The sequence below is a fragment of the Ovis aries genome, chromosome 3, assembly GCF_016772045.2.
Source record: "Ovis aries strain OAR_USU_Benz2616 breed Rambouillet chromosome 3, ARS-UI_Ramb_v3.0, whole genome shotgun sequence".
Lineage (NCBI taxonomy): Eukaryota > Metazoa > Chordata > Mammalia > Artiodactyla > Bovidae > Ovis > Ovis aries.
The window spans coordinates 124,402,000-124,426,417 of NC_056056.1; the positions used below are offsets into that span (position 1 = coordinate 124,402,000).

Consider the following 24,418-nt stretch of genomic DNA (forward strand, 5'->3'; position numbering starts at 1 on the left):
TCTTAGTCTGAATAATATTGCATAGACTTTAAAAGTGCTTTACTTACATTATATTCTTTCACTTTTATAGCATCTTGTTGGATTTGATCCTCAAGTCTTTTCTTTTCCTCTTTCATTGTTTCAGATTCTGTTTTCCAGTTTTCCTTTTCACTTAAAAGGATTTTAAAAAAAAGCAATACAGTAAATCTATAGGAAGAGATAACTTTAGATAATGGAAATTTAGTTACCATAAAACAAGAGAAATTATAACTAATCAACATATGATAACACAAGTTAAAATCCCACTTGAAAGGGTTAATCCTGAAAGTTATTATTATTATTTAATAAATTGAAAGTAAAGAAATTATTTTATCAAATTATTTAAACTACAAATTACTACTCTATAACTATTACAATATAATGATAATGGATCTTGTAAACATTTTATTAAAAACAGAAGATAATTAAGAAAATAATCAATATTCCAAACTTACTTTGGAAATCAAGTCTTGGTATTCTGACCCTATTCTTAAATTTGAGTGTTAAATAATTGTGAAATATTCAGAATCCATACAAAGTGAGTAATCATTAGACTTAAAGAAGGTGTATAAGATATTGTTGCCTACCCAGACCTCCAATCTGGTTGGCATAAACCACTTAAGGTGTCAGCACTGAATGGTTCAAACCTGGACATATGACTTGGACAGCTCATTTACTATTCTGGCTAATGAGATCTAAGTCTGCTGGAGTCCTCTAGAAAAAATTTTATAAATCAAAACAAAGAATTGTGTGAAAAGAAAACACCCCTCTTCTTCAATGGACATGGTTCCATCTTCCTTGAACTCCTAACTCCTGCACCATCATAGGAGATAACATGACATACACTAGAAGATTCCCAAACATGACCAACCCTATAATTAGCTTTGGATTTCTTGTTGGATTAAGTCATAATCATTCTTAGTGTTTAAACAAACTTTGATCAGATATTCTAATTATTACTAAAGCTATTAGCTCATTAGTCCAGATGACACGGCAGAGATAAGAAGAAACAGGCTAGTTCTCTACAAAAACACATGAATAATGATGCTGGTGATGAAAAAGAATTACTGACTGCTGACACGAACTGTTCATATGTGCCATAATATTCACAAAATACTCAGATCTGGGCATATTCACATAATTATTTCACATAATTAAGTTATTAATAATTCTATAAAAAAGTATTACTATCACAGAATTTTATGGACAAGGAACTAAAACACAAAGCAAAGGTGAAGAGGCAGGAGGAAAAAGGAAAAGAAAATATCTAAATATTTTTTGTTACTTAACTTTAATAAGAAATATGCTACATTTATATTTATAAAGTTTTGCTAACACCTATACCTTAGGTATTCTTTATATAATAAGCTTTGTTGATGACGAATTACTGCAAATTTTCTGTTATAGTCTTCAAGAGAATCTTCTAAATTCTTTAACTTATTTTCTTTATATTCTAGTTCCTAAAAATTGGTTTGGAAATGAGAATGAGAAAAGCATCAGGATATATTTCAAATCTGAAAGTATAAATTCATATTTGACAAGATTATAGAAAAATATATAAAAGAGAATCGACAACAAATCCATAAGCAGCCCAGATCATTCCTATGATTATTTTGAACATCTTATGGCATATGGAATGAGATAATATGTGTAAAAGAGAAGTGCTATGGAACAGGTAAGATTATTTGTATCATCATATATTTGTAATAGTTATAGTAACCATACAAATGATCAGATGCAGTGGTTACAAACTTGCCTCTAGCTACTCAGCCCCACATACCCTTTAGTGAACATACCCATTCATACCTTCACTCAAATTGTCCTCTCCAATTATTAAATTCTGAAGATGAAGAAACTTGAGACTCAGAAAGATTAAGTAACTTATTTAACATTAAAAAACTCATTAGTACTAGGCCTGGTAACCATTTTCTGAGATGTACTCCAAGCTTGGTGCCAGATGCCTTACCTATTTGCAGATCTAACACTTGCAGTCAGGTCTGGCTGACTCCAGAGACCTTGCTACTTCCAGCACGCTATGCTACCTTAGGATTCGGAGTTCAAGTATTGTTCTGCCACTTTGAACAGGTTTTCAGATTTTCAATTTGTGTTTGATAATCTACGACAACGCTTTCTATGTGTGTTTTTTTTTAAGTGTGTGTTTATACACAAAGATGAAAAAACAATGAATCGTCATAAGTAACATGACAAGGCTATACTGTTACTGACAACACTACTTATTGACAGTGTTCCTGAAGTAAAGAAGAATAAATTCAGGAAGAGTGTTAAAATCAGAAATTTAAGAATAATGACACAACATGAATTATGAAGTAATGATCCAATAAACAGTTCAATTCTAATACTCAAGGATTACTATTGCTACTGCTACTGCTAAGTCGTTTCAGTCAACTCTGTGCGACCCCATAGACGGCAGCCCACCAGGCTCCCCCGTCCCTGGGATTCTCCAGACAAGAACACTGGAGTGGGTTGCCATTTCTTTCTCCAATGCACGAAAGTGAAAAGTGAAAGGGAAGTCGCTCAGTCATGTCTGACTCTTAGCGACCCCATGGACTGCAGCCTATCAGGCTCCACTATCCATGGGATTTTCCAGGCAAGAGTACTGGAGTAGGGTGCCATTGCCTTCTCCGACTCAAGGATTAAGTAATGTAATTTACAAATATAAGCATTTGATAAGCATAACTCAAGTATATTCACAAGTGGATTACTTAGGAAAGGGAAACAGCAGTGCTTACAATGAAAAAACTTATTTTCATTGATTCTGAACACATTTTTGTAATTATATTTGCAAAGTAAGAGATTTTATGGTTATTCACGCACACTTCAAATGGAAAAATGAAAAGCGACGCTCATTAGGCCATTCTATGACTATAACATAGAGAGCAAAGCTGACAAACCAATACAGGGCAAGCAGTATCCTCTCTGATCTGCTAACGGAGTAACTAACCTTACAGGGCAAAGGGAAGAAAGAAATAAAAGATAATTTTAAGACAATTTTTCTTAAAAGTTTTTCTTGTAGTTAACACACAAAAAAGGAACAATACTAATCATTACAAAAAAAGCTGTGTCAGATTTTATTCATCGGAATTGCTTTTCCAAGCAGGAATAGATAAAAGAGCTCACTTTACTTATACGTTACTACCTTATAGTAGCTGCATGTTATTCTATCTGTCAATCATATATTTCATATGAATGGCATGCCTGCTTTTCATTCAGATGAATAGAACGAACTGCTTTTATTCACAACATTCCATCCAACATCAAAATCCAGTAAAAATACATCTCACTGTTAATAGTCTAAGAACTCAAAGAAACAGCTGATGATGTTATTTTGCTATTCACATATAAAGTTTTCAGTACCTGTAAGATATGTATTAAATATTCATTCTGAGAATTAATAATATTGGCACTAGATGGTGCTATCCCATCAGGTAAGTCTATTCCTTTAAACACAATATTTGATCCTTCTGTTTGTCGTAAAAGACTGGTTTCTTTTTCAAGATGATCTATCTGGAAACAAACAATTCAGAAATGAGAGTCTCATCTCTTATACAAAAAGAAAGACAAATTAAAAAGCAGTAACTTCCATTTCCTAAAGAGTAACTTTAACAAGTAGGTATTATGAATGCTCTGCCAGGTATTAATTAAATTATAATGTAATTTCTGCTTAGAGATGCCTAAGAATACATTTAAAATCTCTGTATCCTTTTATATCTTCCTAGTGGCTCAAATGGTAAAGAATCTGCCTGCAATGCAGGAGACCGGGGTTCGATCCCTGAGTCAGGCAACATCCCCTGGAGAAGGAAATGGAAACCCATTCCAGTACTCTTGCCTGGAAAATCCCATGAACCGAAAGAGCCTGGCAGGCTACAGTCCACAGGGTCGCAAAGAGTCAGACACGACTGAGCAACTAACACACAAACATTTTTACATTATAAGGTACTCATTTTTCCACTAATTCTATTTTAAAAATCCAAACAGAATCTTTTCTAATATAGAAAGAATTAATTCAAGGGGCATTTTCTCATAAAATAGTCACTAAAAAAATAAATGTTTCACATTAAACCTTTGTTCATAAGTTTAGCATTTTCTTTTATTTAAAAAAAATTCTCACCTTTAAATGTGCTTTTGTCAACTGCTGAGAATAATTTATAGCCTCTTTCCGAGATTCTCTGAGCTCCTGTCTTAATTCTTCATTTCTTCCAGTAAGTTGATCAACTTGGGCTTTTAAATGCAGATTAGCATCAAATATTCCTTCTGCATTCTTTGATTCTATAGCCTAATATATTTAAATTATATTGAAGAAATGTAAAGAAAAACACTAAAATCACAGTATAATAATCTATGTTTAAATAACACTTACATTTAAGCATTATACTACTCCCATGTGTAATAATGTATACCAACTCTATCTCTTACAAATTTATAAAATACCAGTTAACCTACATCAGTATTACCAAGCATACTGATCACCTCATTCTAACAATTAACAAATATTGAACTAACCCAAGTAGACTGGTAGACCAGAAAAACAACTAAACAGGAACAAGATGACTAGGGTTCAAATATAAACCAATCTCTTGCTAGCTGGACAACTGACTTAAAATTCCTTAAATCTTAGCTTCTTTATCTCTAAAGAAGGGGAAGTAATGTTAGCTCTGTCTGCTTCACAAAGCTTTTATACAGTCAAAATGAGATAATTTATATGTAAATACTTTGAAACCATGAAGCATCTTAAAGTAAAATATAAGCAATGGAATGAAATAGCTACTACATTCAATCAGATAAAATTTTCACTGCTTCCTTTCCATACATTTGAAGCATACAAGATAACAAAAGCAAAATATGGTAAAAGTCTTATCCAAGAGTTCTGGATAAAAAAAAATAATATGTCAGATATTGAAGTCACCAACCTACTTCGAATACTATGTCTCAGATCAAACTCTGCTCTACAAGGGGAACTCTATTTAGTGACCAAATAAACAGCCCAGTAAAATTCAAACTTTTTCTATTTTAATTGACAGCCTTTAGCATTCCTGATACCACTGCTTCCATAGACTTCATCTGCTTCTCTTCTGGGTCATTATTTTTCTTTTTTCCTGATTGATATGCCCCATTCAATGACATAACAGTATCTCGTCTAAGAGATCATCAGAATAGCACTTTAGATCAGATAATTGTTATGCACTTAAGTTTACTTTCTATTACTACAGGATGTTTTTCAGGGTCCCTAATCACTAATTTAATCTCATTTTCCGAACGGCCTTATAGACATGATGCTATTTATCAACAAAATAACTAACTAGACTACTTTGCCATCTGTCAGAGTACCCCCTTCTGCCTATTTCTTCCTATCCCTTTTGAATTAGTATAAATTATTAACTTCATGTAGACTGTTCTGATCTCCTTAGGGTAAAGGCTTAGTCTTAGAAATCTACTGCCTTGAGTTAAATCCCAGATCACACTCTCTATGAGATTACATATGATTTTACTCATCTTGCTGCCTTGGTCTCAGCATGACCCTTAACAAAAAGTGGAGACGACAGACAAAGTATCAGTGAACCTGAAGATAATAGCAATTATCCAACTTGGAGAAAAAAGATAAAATTTTATGAAAAAATAATGAACAGAGCCTCAGGGATTTGTGGGACAATGTCAAAAAGTCTAACACGTATCACTGAAGTCCTAGAGACAATGGGGCAGAAAAAATAAATGAAGAAATTAATGGCAGAAAATTTCTCAATTGTGGTGAATAACATAAGTGAACAAGCTCAGGAAACCCCAAACAAGGCGCACACACAGAAACACACACACACACACACACACACACACACACACACACACACACACACCCTTTGGCACATTACAGTCACAATGTGAATACAAAATAAAAAGAGAAAGTTTTGAACTAGTTTGAGAACTATACATTTCATACAGTGGAATGACTCAAATGACAGTAATGTTTCATTAGAAGCTGCGGGGACAAATGAAAGTGGAACAACATTTTTAAAGAGATGAAACAACAAAATAAAACTATTAATATAAAAATAACTTACATTAACTAGTCTTTCAAGACTGGGAATAATTAGAGATGTTTCCCCTCCTTTAATATCAGGATCTTTCTGCATTTCCTTAATAGCTTGCAATATTTCTTTCATACCTTCTTCAAGTTGTTTATTTTCTTCAACTAATTCTTTTACTAAAAATGACATATTTATTGAATGAATGAGATTTATAACATAATTTATACTAGGTATAAATTTACAATTATACTATGCTATAAAGATGACAAGTATTTCACATATAGCAAAAATAACCCATTTATAAAATGTGAATACAAATAAATGTACAAAAAATTCAAGTATAAATCCAATGGGTAAATAGTTAAATAAAACTGGAAACCTATTTAAATAATACACATATACATATATAGCTCATGGATGAAAAAAATAAATCATAAGCATACTTTGCTTTCACTTTATATTAAAACTTTTACATTTATTTCTAACTTCACTTTCATTAGAGGACAAAAGAGAAAAAATAGACTCATTTATCATTATAATAAATTCAGATAAATAACATTCTCTGAAAAAGAAATAAAGCAAGGCAAACCAAATAAATGAAAGATTGACACTGATACATTATAGACATTGTTAAGGCTAAAACAGACTAGAGAACAGAATGTATTAGTCCTTTACACCCATAATTTTCAGTACAGGTAAAGTAAGTAAAGAAAAATAAGAGAGAACAGTGACTTACATTTATTTTGAAATTTCGCTATTACTGTTCTACTTCTTTCTAAATCTCTTTCCTTTTCAATTAGTTCTCTTGAAAGAAATTCATTCTAAACAAAACAAAGAGAAAAAAAATTTTTTTTTAATATTACAATAGTTTACAGTTTTGAAGTTTAAAGAAAAGTTTGATCAACTTAGGTTTAAAATACCTAAAACAAGCTACAGAAACAGCAACAGTCATAAAAATAAAATTTAAAAGGTGAAACAGGTAATGATCACCCCTCTCACTTTCTCCCTCCCTGCAACACCATGGCAAAAGGGAAACAGATAGTGAAAGTTTTTGTCTTTAGCACCACAATCATCTCTTTTAATGATCTGCCTTTACACTACCTGTTCTGCCTGGCTTCTACGACGTTCAAGCTCTATTTCTGCGTTTCTATTCTGTGCTTCTTTGATCAATAAATCCTGTGCTATGACTTCATTCTAAAGAAACAAGTTACAAATTAGGCAAGTTAATGAGTTCACCTCAAACGTACTGCATTTTTAGATTTTTAAAAGATAGAATGTGTATAAATTAGTGTTAATGTGCAAACAGAAAAATTATTACAACTGCTACTTATAGAATTTTGTTAGAAAGTCATAAAAATGAATTTAAAAAAAAAATCCTAGGAATGTTATTTGGAGGATAGCTCACCTGAGATCTAAGAAATACTAGTTCTGTTCGTAGCTGTTCTATAAGATTTTCAAGTGGATCTATCTGAGGTAATTTTGATTGTGCAGTAACTGGCACAGGGTCCGGAACATTAACTTCAAGTTTACCTTTCCAGATCTCTGTCTGTAAGGGTATTTCACTTTTTCCTATATTTTCTTTCAAATTGGTATCAGCAAAGTTGACTGGGGTATGAACCTGTTCATCTTCTGATGTTGCTACTTGTGATTTATCCATGCCAGCACGATTATCATGAATTTGTTGACAAAATATTGCTGATTTTTGCCTAAGTGATAACTTCTGCATTAAATCTGAAGCTGTTGATAAGGCTCGTAAAGATGAATCACTTTTTTGTGTGAAATTAGTCTTTTCAAGTGCCTGATGGCTTCTTGTCATTTTCTTCATAGACTCATCAGAAAGAGAGCATAAATATTCATTTATTTCATGACTCTCTCTACTAAAGGTATTGATTAATGATTCTAGATTTCTTAAAGATTGTAGACAGGGTGCTTTAAAAATCTCCCTTATTGTAATAGTTTCTGGAGGTGAAATATCATCTTTCACTTGTACAGATGAAGAATGTGTAGTTAAAGAGACAAAAGGATTCACTTCACTTTCTACACTCTGGTGAATTCCAGATAACATTCTCGATAATGATCCCATGGTCATATTCTCTTCTGGCTCATTCTGACATGACTGTGGAATATTGAATGATGGTCTCCTGTGTGGCAGCTCTACTTTATCTGAACTCCTAATCTGTATTCAGAGTAAACAACGTTTCATTAATCTTGGGATCTATCTGAGACTTTTTAACAAGTATAAAAAGAAGCAATTTCCAAAATGAGATAATAGGGGAAGAAATGAAAGCCTGATAATAATATTCATTCTCTTCATCATAGTAATACTTTACTATTTACCTTTGACTGTCCTTCACTCATATTTTTGAGGCTCATGAAATCAGATTTTCTTTCTCCCATTCTATTCTCTTGAGAAAAGTGTTCAGTTAGGTTCAGGTCCTCAGCAATTAATCCTACAAATAAATTAACAAATGAGAAACAAAAATAACTCTTTTATTATTCCAATATTTTAGTGCCTTTTTTTTTTGGGGGGGGGGGGGGGGCTATACCTCACAGCACATGGGATCTTAGTTTCCAGACCAGGGATCAAACCCGCATCGCTAGCAGTGGAAGCACAGACTCTTAACCACTGGTAAGCCCCCAATACTTTAATTCTTAAAAACTAAATCACGTTTTAACTCAAACAAAAGGTCCTGGATCCACATGTAGCCTCTTCTACAACTGCCTGCTTTATGCCACTTTTAATAAGATATTAATGAGAAACAATACAAATTCTATCTTCTCTATCATTCTTTTTGACATATTAATAAGTGCCAAAATAGTTAACAGATATAGACTTAAAGAATCATGAATGATTACTAAATTGCTTAATATATAGTAATAAATTACAAAGTTTTGCCCTTCAAGAAATGTTTGATGTACTATTGAGAGCATAATGCTAAAATAAAAAATCTGTATTATTCATAGATACTTGTGAGCTTGGGCCAAGTTAGAAAAAAAATTCTGTCTCTGTGGTCTTCTTACAAAAAAAGCAACAGCTATTAAAGAACTAATCCAACTGTTCTCTTTATATCATGTAAGATAAATCAAAACAAAAAAAGATGTCAGTTTTTATTCAATAAAACATTACTTTCATTTAGCAAAGAATAATGTACAAATAAAGCTTTCAGTGCATAGCTTTTAAGGAAGGAAAAAATATTAACATAATATATTAACAAATTACTAATCACAACATATTCTGATTGACTAGAAATTAGTAAGATTATACTATAAAGTTTTCTAAAGTCCATGATTCTGAAGTTTGTATTTTGTTCACTTATTATTCTTTTCAACTGTTTCAGATCTAGGACTGAACTCAATGACACGCATACACTCTCATCAGGCCATTATTTTCATTTATTAAACTTGTAGCAAAACCACAGGAATATAACAATAATATTTCCAACTTACAGAAAATTCTATAGCCACACAATTCATTTTCCAATAATTCTTTAAAGGTTTGGAGTAACAGAGTATACCTGAAGTGACAGTTCTTTTTCCTTTTTCTTGAGCCATTTGACGAATTTTTTTCTTCAGATCAAGTCGTTCTTCCTCCAGACTTTCAATCTACAAGGTATAAGCTATTAGTATTTCTCTTTGCTTCAACCAGGAAAATAACCAGTTGACTATTGCACTTGCCTCTTTCAAAAGAATCTGGTTTTCAGCTCTGTATTGCTGCTGTTTTAAACTTTTGCTATTTCTAAATTCAGTTAAATCGATCATTGTCGTTGGTTCAAGGCCTAAAATAAAAGGCAATAGGATTAAAATCATATTAATATTCAAATGAGCTACAAAAACACTGCATATAACAACTGGTTATCATCAAGCAACTGGTTATAATCTATTTAGCCAGCATCACTGAAGAACGGGGTACTTTTTGTATAAGAATTCTTCAGGTATTTGAACTGTATAAGCTACAATTTTATCACAATTTTTAATGGAAATCCTGACAAAAACATATTACGATCTGTCTTCTCCATGTTGGACTATCATAGTGGTACTATCATGTACTAAGAACAGAAGCTTTGAAATAAAACAGTTGGGTTCAATTCCCACTTTTAATTATTAACTAGTTGTAGGGATAATATTGTATGTATGTATGTATGTATATATGTATTTCTTCTTGGCTTACTGTCAGGGGTATAATAAAATTAACCCAAGTAAAGTATTTATAGCAGTGCTTAGCACAGAGTAGTCATTATTAATATCAATTATATTATCAAGACTAGACTGACGTTCTCAGTGTGCCTCTTTCCTATTTTCCTATTACTAAGATGCCACCATGCTCTGAAAACCAGATATCAAGATTGTCTCAATAATTATGAAGCAAGACTTGGGGCCTTTAAAATACAGAAAGTCTGATGTTTGTGACTACTATCTATATAGTTCAGTCATCTTTACAAACATCCAGACTGAAGTTGGCCATAATCTGATAGGTCAAACTGATTAGACTAAGTCTACTTTGAGGTCCTGGCATGACTCTGGGTCCTACTTAGAATCTTTTACAAATAAATAGTATGTATAAAATATTTACTTTTTTTTCCTCTGGAGAATAGTTTTTACAGGTGATCACTTTGACCCTAGAAGAGCATTAATTGGTATCTACCAAGTATAATTAAGGAGAAAGCAATGGCACCCTACTCTAGTATTCTTGCCTGGAAAATCCCATGGATGGAGAAGCCTGGTAGGCTGCAGACCATGGGGTCACTAAGAGTCAGTCACGACTGAGCAACTTCACTTTCATGCGTTGGAGAAGGGAATGGCAACCCACTCCAGTGTTCTTGCCTGGAGAATCCCAGGGATGGGGGAGCCTGGTGGGCTGCCATCTAGGGGGTCGCACAGAGTCAGACACGACTAAAGTGACTTAGTAGCAAGTATAATTAAATCATTATCTACAACATTATTTTCATTTTCAAGTAGAAATTTACTGTCATAACATTCAAACTAGTGAACTATTCACTAGTGAACTATTTACTGATATCAACATACAAACTTTCAAGCTATATTTACTACTTCTTATAATCAGTAATAACCTTAAATACTCAACCTAAAACTTAATCTAAACTATAAAATTCAAGTATTTATCAAATAAAGTCTTAAAAAGGATTAAACAGTATTTCTAAATGTTTCCAACATTCATCTGAAGTTAGAGCACTTTGCAAACTAACAAATTACTTTTGTTGAAAATAAAGGTAACTTGTAATATACGGTATTAAGTTAGTAGACTTTCATTTTTTAAACAAGCAATTATTATTGAGGAGATCTTGGACTGAATATACCAATGCTCCAGATCTGGCCAACTATTATCCCAATTCCATCAAATCCATAATCCCACTTCAATTGGAACAGTTCCACTTTTACTAATTTTAAATATTTTTATAGGAAAAATTATTTGGGGAAAAAAGAGCATCCAATTATTAAATATAAAAATAAACAACAAAAAATGACTTGCCAATTAGGGTTGAGCAAATTCCCTATCTTAAAAGATGCCTTACCCATGCGCTCTCTAAGTGCCTCATTTTCATCAAGAAAATCATTGATCTTCAACTCAAGCTTATTGATTTCCTTTGTCAATACTTCAATCTCTCGATCTCTTATTTTAATTTGGTTTTTACAATTCTTTATTTCAATAACAGCATCTTCTAAGCCATAAACTCCCTGAAAAATACCCAATGTGATTTAAATATAACATTGTTTATTTGAATAAATTCTCAAGTTCATAAATTTGTTTTCTTATTAAGTTGAGGGGAAGTGCACAAATAACTAAGATTTATATCTTTAAACTGTGTTTTTTTAATGCTACTTTTAAAAAACAAATCCAGGAGTAATAACAACAGGAAATGGAACAACTGACCTTTCCCAGTACAGCATCCTAATGGTAAAGCAACTCAGAATATTACATATTAAACACTTAACAACATATGGAAAAAGAACAGTAAGGGAGAATCAGCAACACCATTAGAATAAGTAGGTTATCGGTTGTGTGATATAGCAGTAACCAGATTTAAAAATATAAAAAGTACAAAGTAAAGCTGTGTTGGCACAGTATGTAGCAAACCCACCCCAATTACAACTTTTATACAATCAGTGGTGTCACATGGTGGTACAATGGCATAGATTACAAAGAATCGAATCCAGGTGCCTCAGCAAAGCTGATTATCTGGACAAAAGCCTTTAGCCAAATGGTTTGCAAACAATTTTCCTGCCAAAAAGTTAATGCTACACAGAAGTTTGAAAACTTCAGTGTAACTCAGTTAGCATAACCTTTATCATAAGATACTTCTGGAATGTTTTTAAATGCACACAGCGAATGGCACAGAACAGTCTCACTTGAAGTGGCTCCGTGATTGACAAGATAAAAATACATACGGATTCATAATCTTTTAATCGCTTCAAAGTCTCAACCAGCTCTTTATCCTTTTCCCTAGCATCAGCCTCAGCCAGTTCAGCTGTTCTCTCAGCCTCTTTAGTTCTCTCTTCTAAAATTTGAACCTTAGACTGAATTTTCATATAATGAGTCCGCTGTGAAAGTGTTGAAGCTCCTACAGGGTAAAAATTAAAATCATCAATGAACTGAAGTGATTACTTACTCCTATAAATGACTGATTCCAATATGGGAAGCAGGAAGAGTGGTATGTCATTTAAAAAAGACCTTTTAATATTACAAATTTATATTTATAAAATAAACTACCACACAATTGCACTCATCTCACACGCTAGTAAAGTAATGCTCAAAATTATCTAAGCCAGGCTTCAGCAGTATGTGAACCGCGAACTTCCAGATGTTCAAGCTGTATTTAGAAAAGGCAGAGGAACCAGAGATCAAACTGCCAACATCTAATGGATTATCGAAAAAGCAAGAAAGTTCCATAAAACATCTATTTCTGCTTTATTGACTATGCCAAAACCTTTGACTGTGTGGATCACAATAAACTGTGGAAAACTCTGAAAGAGATGGGAATACCAGACCACTTGACCTGCCTCTTGAGAAACCTCTATGCAGGTCAGGAAGCAACAGTTAGAACTAGACATGGAACAACAGATTGGTTCCAAATAGGAAAAGGAGTAAGTCAAGGCTGTATATTGTCATCCTGCTTATTTAACTTATATGCAGAGTACATCATGAGAAACACTGGGCTGGAAGAAGCACAAGCTGGACTCAAGATTGCAGGGAGAAATATCAATCACCTCAGATATTCAGATGACACCACCCTTATGGCAGAAACTTAAGAGGAACTAAAAAGCCTCTTGATGAAAGTGAAAGAGGAGAGTGAAAAAGTCGGCTTAAAGCTCAACATTCAGAAAACGAAGATCACGGCATCTGGTCCCATCACGTCATGGGAAATAGATGGGGAAACAGTGGAAACAGTGGCTGACTATTGTTCTGGCCTCCAAAATCACTGCAGATGGTGATGGCAGCCATGAAATTAAAAGACACTTACTCTTTGGAAGGAAAGTTATGGCCAACCTAGACAGCATATTAAAAAGCAGAGACATTACTTTGCCAACAAAGGTCCGTCTAGTCAAGGCTATGATTTTTCCAGTGGTCATGTATGGATGTGAGAGTTGGACTATAAGGAAAGCTGAGCACCGAAGAATTGATGCTTTTGAACTGTGGTGTTGGAGAAGACTCTTGAGAGTCCCTTAGACTGCAAGGAGTTCCAACCAGTCCGTCCTAAAGGAGATCAATCCTAGGTGTTCATTGGTAGGACTGATGTTGAAGCTGAAACTCCAATACTTTGGCCACCTGATGTGAAGAGCTGACTCATCTGAAAAGACCGCGAGACTGGGAAAGATTGAGCACAGGAGGAGAAGGGGATGACAGAGGATGAGATGGTTGGATGGCATCACCGACTCAATGGACGTGGGTTTAGGTGGACTCCGGCAGTTGCTGATGGACAGGGAGGCCTGTCATGGTGCAGTTCATGGGGTCGCAAAGAGTCGGACACAACTGAGTGACTGAACTGAACTGAATTCAGTTTTATTAATAAAACTAAAAAGGATTCTAAGAAAATCTTCTTAGCTGAAAGGGTATGGATTATAAAAGATTGGAAAGCACTGCTTTACAAGGAATGATCATTGTGGCCCATTGGGTCCACTGTAATAGAATTATGGTCTTTTAGTTGGACACATGGCCACTTCAAATAAAGACTAAATTTCCACTTATATTTCAGTAGCCAAGGGTGGCCATGTGAATAAAGGGTATAAACAGAAAGACCATGTGCACATTTTCAGGAAATGTTTTTTAAAGGAGAGGAGTGAAACTTTCTTTTCTCTTTCCTTCTGCCTGCCAGCTGGAATATGTACATTAGGGCTCCAGCCAGACTCACACAGTCTTCTTATAACATGAGATGGAAACCACATGTTGAGATAGGCACAGCAACAAGGTAACAGGGACTTGGTATCTGGTATTTGTACAACTAGCACACCAACCCTATACAAGTTGCCTCAATTTTGATTATATTATGGAAAAGTGCATTTCCATCCTGTTTAAAGCACTGTTACACCTGAAATTTTTTTTCTATCACCTGCAATTAAACCTAACTGTAACTAGTTGCTAAAAATTCCTACTTGTACATCTTACCAAATTGTTGCTAAGACCAAAATAAGCATTCCCATCATTTTAAAATTTACTGTCAATAATCACTCTTATATAGTAAACATCTACCGAATTATACGGTTTATACTTATATAAGGCATTGGTCTAGTGTGGGAGATCACACATGTTTGTAAGAAGTGAGCCCTGCTCTCTGGAGAATGTGGAAGAGGCTGCTGTCCCCAAAATCTATTCTCCCTTTCTTCTGCATTGTTGTGCAGTTGCTAAGTGGTGTCTGACTCTTTGCGACCCCATGGACTGCAGCACGCCAGGCTCCTCCGTCCTTTACTACCTCTTGGAGTTCGCTCAAATTCATGTCCATTGAGTTGGTGATGCTATTTAATCATCTCATCCTCTGCCACCCCTTTCTCCTTTTGCCTTCAATCTTTCCCAGCATCAAGGTCTTTCCCAATGACTTGGCTCTTCGATTAGGTAACCAAAATACTGGAGCTTCAGCCTCAGCCATCAGTCCTTCCCAGGAATATTCAGGGTTGATTTCCTTCAGGACTGACTGGTTTGATCTCCTTGCAGTCTGTAAGGACTTCTGCTGCATGGCCCTTCCGCAGTAAATTACTGCCTATCCTTCAGTACATGCTCTTTGTTTCTTGCCTCCTCTTGCTCTCTCTTGCTGTTTGGGACTGGATGTGAGGGTAAGGTCCTGTTTTACATGAGGCAAATGAAGGCAGTACCCTAGACCACCTAATTCTAGATCAGTACACAAGTGAGAAATAAATTTCCATCATGATTTTTGCCACCATTTTTCAGATGCTCCTGAGAGCTAAAACTAATCCAAATCAATGAAGGGGGAACACCATTAACTGACAAATACATGTTAAAGTCAAGACAAAGAGACTATGTAGTATATACCCCTCTGTAGGCTTTAGGGGTCATATGACTACAGACCAACATAGTGTCATTAAATAAGGCCTCTTCCTTACTTGACAGCAGAGATCAACTGTCAGCTTTCCTCCTCTTGACCAGAATATGCAAACCCCATATTACCTATCATCCTTTTAAAGTAATTTAAGCTACTGGCAAAATATAACTCTCATACATACATAATACAGACACACATATAAATAAGAATATCCAGTGGACCTTGATGGTGCTCAATGATCACAGTACATTTCCCGAGTCTGTTCATTCTTCAGATGACCAGTTCATACCTTCTCTTTACTTCTTTCACCTCAAACTTCTAATACATCTGCCTCTTTCCTCAGTTTCATCTGAGAACTCTGCTTGTTTACTGAGAAAATAGAAGTTTTTACTGTCAGGACATCTACCCAACCACATTCAACTCCATGTATACACTCTAGCTTTCTGCCTGCTACTATGGGTAACGCTCTGTGTTCCTAAGCTTGCTACTCTAGTGAACACTAGGTCCCATCCCATTGCCTCCTCAAGGCTATTAGTCCAGAAGTCCTTCTCTCATTCCCCTGCTTCATCAGTTCATGAACTGCTTCTTCTTTAACGGATCTTTCCTATTAACTTAGAAACATGATTATTTCATCCATTTAAAAAACACTTTTTACCCTTCTTCCCCTAAGATACCACTCTATTTCTCTCTTTTCCTTTGCAGAAATAGCCCTCAGAAGTCTTTGTATTTGCCCTATTTCATCTCTGTATTTTCTCTTGAACTAAAAACCACCACTGATAAATCCAGTGGTCAATTTTCAGCGCTCCTCTTGACTTAGCAGCAGCAATGAACACAGCGCTGAACACAGCGCTGAACACAGCTGCCTATGCTCTTCCTTAATGACATTCCTCATGAGTTTCGGAGCTCCTTACACTGCTGGTTTTCCTCCCATCTCCCTGGTCTTTTCTCTTCAGTCTCTTTGGTTGTGCCTTGTCATCTTCCCAGGCTCTAAGGTAGAAGCATCCCAGAGCTTGGTCTTAAGATTTTTCTTCTTAACCAACAATCTCTATCTTCCCCCTTGATCATCTCAGCCAGCTTCATGACTTCCACTACCGTTTTTATGCATACAGTTCCCAAATTGGTATGTTTAGCCTAGACTATCCTCCTGAAGCTGAGACTTTTATATACAAGTACCTACTTAATGGGCTTCCCTGATGGCTCGGTCAGTAAAGAAACTGTCTGCAATGCAGGAGACTGCCTGCACAAGAACTGGGTTCGATCTCTGGGTCAGGAAGATCCCCTGGAGGAGGAAATGGCAACCCACTCTAGTATTCTTGCCTGGGAAATCCCATAGATAGAGGAGACTGAGTGCAACAGTCCATGGAGTCACCAATGTCAGACATGACTTAGCGACTACACCACCACCACCACCACCACCACCACCACCACCACCACCACCACCACCTACTTAACACTTTCACTCAGATGTCTAATAAGCATCTCTCACTTAACAAGTCTTATTTAACTAAGTATCCGATCATCTCTAAACCTTCTCTTTCCACAGTCCTCCCCAGCATTCAGACCAAAAACCTTGATAACTTTCTTACCTCTTACATCTTATCTGTCAGCAAATTTCATTTCCATCACCTTCAAAATGCATCCAGAACTAACTATATATAACTTCGCTGCTACCTCCATGCTTTTGGCTACCGTCACGTTTCCCCAGGTTGCTGCAATAGATTTACTGCAAGCAGGTTTCCCTGCTTCTGTCCTTACCACTCCTCAAGTCTATGGCAAACACAGTCCAAGTCAAACTACATCACTCCTTTCTTCAGAAACTTTCCTTGATATCCATTCTCACTTAAAAGAAAAGCCAAAGTCCTTGCAATGAATTGTAAGGAAGGCCCCATGTGATACAGCCTTACCTCTCTGATTGCATACCAATGACTGCCCACCTGCTCACTCTACTCCAGGCAAAATGGCTTCTTTGCTGTCCCTCAAACATGCACCATGCACTCCTGCTTCAGTGCCCTGAGCTTATTTGCCCCCCCTCAGGAACATATGCATGGTTCCCTCCCTCAGTTCCTTTAAGTCTTTGTTTAAATATCTCCTCAGCGAGGCTTTTGCTTCACTATCTAAATTACCACCACACCTTCACCAACACCACCAACACCATTACTTCACTTACACAAAAACACACACACAGACTCACTCATTATTTCCCATGTCTTATTTTTTAATCTTGGCAATCATAATAAATGGACTTACTATGTCACAGAATCATGAACAGTTTGCATTCACGTGCTCTAGTATAACTATAGCATGTAGTGTTATGGAAATACAGGATCAATGATGTTGTAAGGACTTACATTCAAAAGATTTGATGAGTTAGGTAAGCCTGCATGACCCAGGGTAGGGAGAATATGACATTATCAAGTTGGATAAGATTAATTCAAATGTTGACAAGTCAATTACTTTTGAAAAATCTCTGCAACATTGTTATACTTATCAAAAGTTTATTTTCTTTCATTCTCTGTTGATTACAAAAAGGAGGATAAATACTATCACCATTTTTCATTACTTTTATACAGCCAATCTAGCAAAAGAGGTTAATGTAATTTTCATCAGAGAAAATCTATAGAAAATACTGCCACCATTTACAAGTTTAAACACTAGTATCACATGTAAAGTAGTTAATAGTATCAGGTAAAATTTTTTAAAAATATGATAAAATTCGAATAGAGAAAAATCAACAATATATCTATTGCTATAACATAATTCCATTATAATAAAAATAAAACTTTTTAAAATTTAATGGTATCTAAAATAACTACATACTTATAAAACATTGAATTACCTTTATTTCTTTGGAGCTCATTTTTCATATCTTCAATTATAAACGTATTTTTTTCCATTTCTTTTGTATATTGTTCAACTTGCTCACTGAGCATTTTAATTTGACTATCTCGCTCTTGTATACCCTATAAAATATTTTGAATATCACATATTTTCACTTTCTGAATATTAATATATAATTTAGAAGTAAGAGAGCTTCCCTTGTGGCTCAACTGGTAAAGAATCCACCTGCAATGTGGGAAACCTGGGTTCGATTCCTGGGTTGGGAAGATCTCCTGGAGAAGGGAAAGGCTACCCACTCCAGTATTCTGGCCTGGAGAATTCCATGGACGGTATAGTCCATGGAGTTGCAAGGAGTCAGACACAACTGAGCAACTTTCACTAGAAATGAGAAAAAGGTAGGTCTTGTTTTATTCAACAGAATTTGAAAATATATTTTTTTATAAGTCAAAACTCTTTTACTATTTTGTATACCTCAACTACACTAATCACTGTAGGTATACTGCTGTCTCTCTAGTACTTAAAGAAACTCCGGCAAACAGAAATTCTAGAACTCTCTAATGTTTGTGACTTATGACTTCTTTTGTGTTATTTTCCCTCATATCCAACTATCTTTTTATCATTTTATGTTTCCGTTTTGCCTTATGCTTTTTTTCCCTTACCCAACTTCACTTTCACCCTTATAGTACACTTCATATGAAAATCTTGTCCTTTGCAACTGTCCTTATTCTCCAAATACTTCCAAAATTTCCTTCCTTCTTTTAGACTATGACTAGAGAAAACAGTTTATGCAAGTGTAACTTCTTTCCTTTTTGTCCTTTCCTTCTTTTATTTTTGGTCATGCCACACAGCTTGCAAGATCTTAGTTCCCAGACCAGGGATCGAACTCATGTCCCCTGAAGTGGACGCATTGAGTCCTAACCACCGGACTACCAGACATATATGAACACATTGGTACTAAATATAAAAATTTAATGCAGTATAAATTATAGCCATATTTTAGTTTATTTCACATTGTACAGCATATTCCAGCACTAAAACCCAGTATATAATAAAGTTTAGTAAGAGTATTAGGATATTTAAATTTCTAAAAGTTTCTAATAATTCCCAAACAATAAATGTATTATCTGCATCAACAGAGAAAAATACAGAAAATAATTCTATTCCTAACTGTAAACCTAATTATAATTTTTGCTTAGGAGTGGATGGTATAAGAAACTTCTAAAGACTTTATTATCTACCCAAAGGGGCCAGTGACTAGCTTAGGCACAGGAGATAAAGATAGTTTAGAGTTTCACTTCCAACTTTAATAAAACTCAATGACAAATCAAATTTTGAGAAAGTTTTACCTGTTGTAGAGCCATAACATTACTTTTATCAGCATCAAGCTGGGCATTTTTCAGTTTGTCCCGCAGACTATGTAACATTTGCTGATACTCAATAATTTCATCATCTTTAGAAGACAAAATTAACTAGAAATAAACAAAATACGGCTTGTTACATAACAGCAAAATTAATAAACCATTTCTCATTTATGATCAATAATTCAATATATACCATTAGCAGATCAAGAAAATACAGGCAAAAAAATCTTGGAAGTGAGAAAATAGCAACAATTGGAATACCATTGTCCCTTTTGTGCATACAGCCTGAAGTTCAAATAAGAAGTGATTCAAAGATATACACTGTGCTTTTTTCTTTTTAAGGAATTCAATCTTTTCATTTAAACAACGTCAAGTTTTCAAAACCCATTCCTCAAACAAGAAGATATAACTACTTCCCTGCAATTACAAAGTGTATACAACTAATCTTTAAAAAGAAAACATCAAAATGACATGAAGAAGCATAAATATCCTGAATGAATGAAAGAGGCATATCTACAAAGAAAAATTACAGTCATACAGCCATTAAAAAGAACAAAGCAATACTTTATGTACTGATGTAAACTAAAACTTAAAAGATACTAAGTAAAAACAAAGTGAAGAATACATTTACTAATGTCTCTCCTCCAAAATTAAATGATTAAAAACAACTCTAGAGGTCTACACATGACAGTTCTTAAGACTTTTCTAGCTAAGACATTTTATACACCTTTGGAAATGCCTAATAAAAATGTCACTAACCAGTACAAAGCCTTTAAAGAAAATTAAGACTAAAAATTGAAATCCAAAATTAAAAGCTATTACAGCAACTGAAAAAAAGCACCTTCCACTCTTCTACTTTTGCATTGACAGCTGCCATGATTGGATCATCTTCTTCATTTTTTGTTTTCAGAAGATCTGTAAGCTCCTGCACCTAAAAGGCAACAATTATTTCATAAACGTTGTAAAACAGTATAACACAAACATATCTATTATAACTGAACATTTATACATGCATTATACACAGTGATAAGCATACACATGCACATATATACATATATACTTAAAGGCATATTCATTCTTGGAGCAGTAGCTAGGGTGACATTAAATGGTTTGTGCATCTTTACAGTTGTAAAAAAGTACTTTTTGCTCCAGGAGTTGGTGATGGACAGGGAGGCCCAGTGTGCTGCATTCATGGGATCGCAAAGAGTCGGACACAACTGAGCGACTGAACTGAACTGACTGAATTATATTTTTAAGCATTACTCTATTTTTTAACAAGTTTAATCCTGTGTAAGTAGTGAACAATATACTGGTTTCTATGACATGCAGAGTACATTTATTCTAAGGTGTAAAATTAAACTTTATGGTTCACAGGACCTCCAAGAGTCTTTAGTAGAAAATTCCCCAAATTAATAGCTTTGCAGGACTGCTGTCTATATACTCATTCAGATACCACCCATACATGGCAAGAAGTATAAGGTATGTGCAAGGAAACTAGAAAACCATATAGAGGCAAATATATCAGCATGGTAACATATTACAGTGTAAGATGGTATATTAGACCATAAGACAAAATCTCATATCCTAGAAAGTTAAAGTACTTTCCAATTTCAAATAAACAGTAATGAGGCAATATGAAGTCTGTCCAAATAAGTTAATCTAACAAGAATCCTTACTTGAAGCCGGTAATGATCATTTTCTTTTTTTAACTGGTCCATCATACTATCTGTCTGATGCACAACAGCTTTCATCCTATTATATTCATCAGTCATCTTCTCCATTTCCTGGACAGACTCCTCTAAATTTTTTCTCATTTCTTGATTCTGAAGTTCAATTTTCTCATTAGCTTCTGTTAAAGTCTAGGAAAGATAAAGGCATTATAGTTAAAAACAATGTAATAAAACAAATTAAAATTAAATGGAATCATAAGTGTTTGCTGGAGAAAATGGAACTTTATAGATATTTAGTATCAACTAAATCAAATTTACCAACTAAATCAAGTATTAAGAAAACTGTAACTAAGAATCATAGTTCTTAAGAAATGCACAAGATAGACATATAACAAGAATTAATTTGCAAGATTTGGAACTCCAAAGATGCAATTTATTTCATGTTTTACAAATACACATTTGCAGATTTATACTAAATATATTTAAATGTAGGTCTAAATACTAGATTTACATTATAATGAAAGTTTTATAAAAAATTATGGCTTTGAACTGACTTCCATTCATTTTACCTGAATTTCATCCAGATATTGGACAAGTTCATAGTTTTTTTTAGACAACTGTGATCGGTAGTCACTGTCTTCTCCTCTTCTTGATAAAAGTGTTTCTTTTTGTGAATCTATTTGTTTTTGATAGTCAATAATATCCTGACGAAGCTGTTCATTCTGAAGGTAGATCAAACACAATATTCTATTTAAAAAAACTATCCAAAGAAACAAAATTTCACCCTCTAAATAATCTCAAAACAGACCTTTAAAATCCCAAGGTTTCACAACACTTAAAGCCTCACCTTTTTCTTTAGACGTTTGTTCTCCAGAAAAGGACAAGAAGAAGGTAATTAGAAATGAGAAAGATAATATATAATTAAGTATAATAATAAGAAATTAAAGGAAAAAAAAGAAATTTTAGGAGAATAAGATATTATTTTGGATAATCAAAGAAAGCAAGAATATTAATTACCAACCAAAGCAAAAAAAATTTTCATTATATTAAAAAATAAAATTCATTAGAAACAATGTACATTATTTGGCTCAGAAGAACCAAATAATTAACAGATTTGTAAGATTTCATAAGAAACAAAAGTTTTAAAAGAATGCCAGATAAAATAAGAGGAAATAAGGCAGAAATCCACTCACATACTGAGTTAGCAAACTAGCAAAGAACAGCTTAAAAAAGAAAGTAAGATTTACCCACAGAGATCTAACCAATGAATGCAGTACTTAAGGACCTCATCTTTCTATTTATTTTCTATTTCCCTAAGACAAAGTCACATCATAAAAATCACAGTTCAAAAACATCAATTACTTAGACAATTCCAGTTCTGGTTACAGAATTAATTTATGGAAGCTTTTTTAAGAAGTATCTTTGTTGAACCACAACTACTGAATTTTTTTTACCAACCTCTCTCCTTAATTTGCTGTTTTCATTTTCTGCCTCCTCATTTCGAAGAGCCAACTAAAATAGCAAAAAACAAATAAAAAAGATAAAATTCAGCAGTAATTCAATGTAATGTCAGGTTTTCAGTTTCTCGTCAATAAAGCAGAGAATGTTTAATTACTGAGGACTTCATGTTGACCCAAGACATTAACAGTTAGCCAAAATTTTGAAAACTAAGGATAGGAAGGATTAAGCAGGTTGAGTTTAAAAAACAAAAAACTCTAACCAAGGGATACAGAAAACAAAACCATTATTCTTATTCCTCAGCCTAAAACCTATTAATGAGCAGACTTCTATCCAAGGTCTCTACCATTTTGCAGTTCTATCATCAGAGCTAAAAGACTTCGCTCTCAGGGAGCATTAAATTACTTAGAAATACAAAGCAGTACAACATAATGCTTAAAAAGAACCATGGATGCTTGGATTTTGGCTGGGGATACTAAAAAGATATCACTGGGTCAACAGAGGAAATCTGATTATGGACTATCTATTAGAAAACAGCACTGAACTGATATTACATTTCCTGAGTATGCTAATTATATAAGTAGTTATATTGAAAAATACCTCTCCTTTCAGTGGAAATATACTGAAATATTTAAGAATAAAATATCATAATATTTGTAATATTTAAATAAGAAGTACCACGCTATCTCACATTAATTCTAATGGCTCACCAAAAAAGAAAGGAGAAGAGAGGGAAGCAAGAGGAGGAGGGGGAGGGAGGGAAGTAAGTCTGTGTGTGCAAAGACACTGACAGATGAAGCGTGTGTAACACGGTGTTAACTGGTGAGCCTATATGAAGAGTATGCGAGTGTTTACTGCTTTTCCTAAAATCTTCATGAAGGTAAAGTTTTCAAAATAAAAAGTTTAAAGAAAGTTCATAATAAAATACAATGTGCTATACAAATTTGGGGGCTTCCCTGGTGGCTCAGCAGTGAAAAACCTGCCTGCAGTACAGGAGCCATAGGAGACAGGGGTTCAATCCCTGGGTTGGGAAGATCCTTTGAAGGAGAGCATGGCAACCCACTCCAGTATTCTTGCCTGGAGAATCCCATGGACAGAGGAGCCTGAAGGGCTACAGTCCCTACGGTCGCAAAGAGTTGGACACAACTGAAGTGATGCACGCTTACAAATTTTACAAGTTTACCATTATCATTAGTATCATCTGGGAATTAAGAAACAGTCCTATCCTGTTTTGAACTGGGAAATTTAACAAGAAAACACATCAAGAAATTAAAGGCAAAACCGTTTACGCTACTAATGCTCATTTTTCTTGGTTTTTGAAACATCATACTCCTGATACTTTTCTTGGGCTGTTCCTTGAAGCACTCTTTCTATTTCATTAGACATTTCTATGCCATTAGACATTTTTATGCCTCAGAATTCAGCCTTCCAATCTCTTCTATTGATTCAATATCTATGACCCACAAACTCTTATCATCTACCCAGTGTCTCTCACGATTTCCTATCCACAGATATCCTTTTGGAAT

The 24,418-nt window shown here is 34.4% G+C and overlaps 1 protein-coding gene across 28 annotated transcripts in view; it reads right to left on the reverse strand.

Moving 5' to 3' along the window:
• Window positions 1-24,418, reverse strand: part of CEP290 (centrosomal protein 290) — a 92,246-nt gene that overhangs the window by 57,545 nt on the left and 10,283 nt on the right. For 13 of the 28 annotated variants that reach the window (XM_060413997.1, XM_060414001.1, XM_060414007.1 and 10 more), the window contains exons 7-23: window positions 22,893-22,946; window positions 22,004-22,156; window positions 21,441-21,623; window positions 20,606-20,695; window positions 19,750-19,872; window positions 18,402-18,525; window positions 12,462-12,634; window positions 11,588-11,750; window positions 9,732-9,832; window positions 9,572-9,659; window positions 8,394-8,506; window positions 6,793-6,877; window positions 6,090-6,232; window positions 4,148-4,312; window positions 3,394-3,543; window positions 1,363-1,478; window positions 48-150 (exon numbers count right to left, since the gene is read on the reverse strand). In XM_060413997.1, coding sequence (XP_060269980.1) covers window positions 48-150; window positions 1,363-1,478; window positions 3,394-3,543; window positions 4,148-4,312; window positions 6,090-6,232; window positions 6,793-6,877; window positions 8,394-8,506; window positions 9,572-9,659; window positions 9,732-9,832; window positions 11,588-11,750; window positions 12,462-12,634; window positions 18,402-18,525; window positions 19,750-19,872; window positions 20,606-20,695; window positions 21,441-21,623; window positions 22,004-22,156; window positions 22,893-22,946 — 2,127 coding nt within the window. Of the gene's footprint in view, window positions 1-47; window positions 151-1,362; window positions 1,479-3,393; window positions 3,544-4,147; window positions 4,313-6,089; window positions 6,233-6,792; window positions 6,878-7,157; window positions 7,251-8,393; window positions 8,507-9,571; window positions 9,660-9,731; window positions 9,833-11,587; window positions 11,751-12,461; window positions 12,635-17,913; window positions 18,061-18,401; window positions 18,526-19,749; window positions 19,873-20,605; window positions 20,696-21,440; window positions 21,624-22,003; window positions 22,157-22,892; window positions 22,947-24,418 lie in introns of those variants that run through there. The other 15 variants (XM_042246580.2, XM_042246579.2, XM_060414004.1 and 12 more) reach the window with 4 other exon arrangements.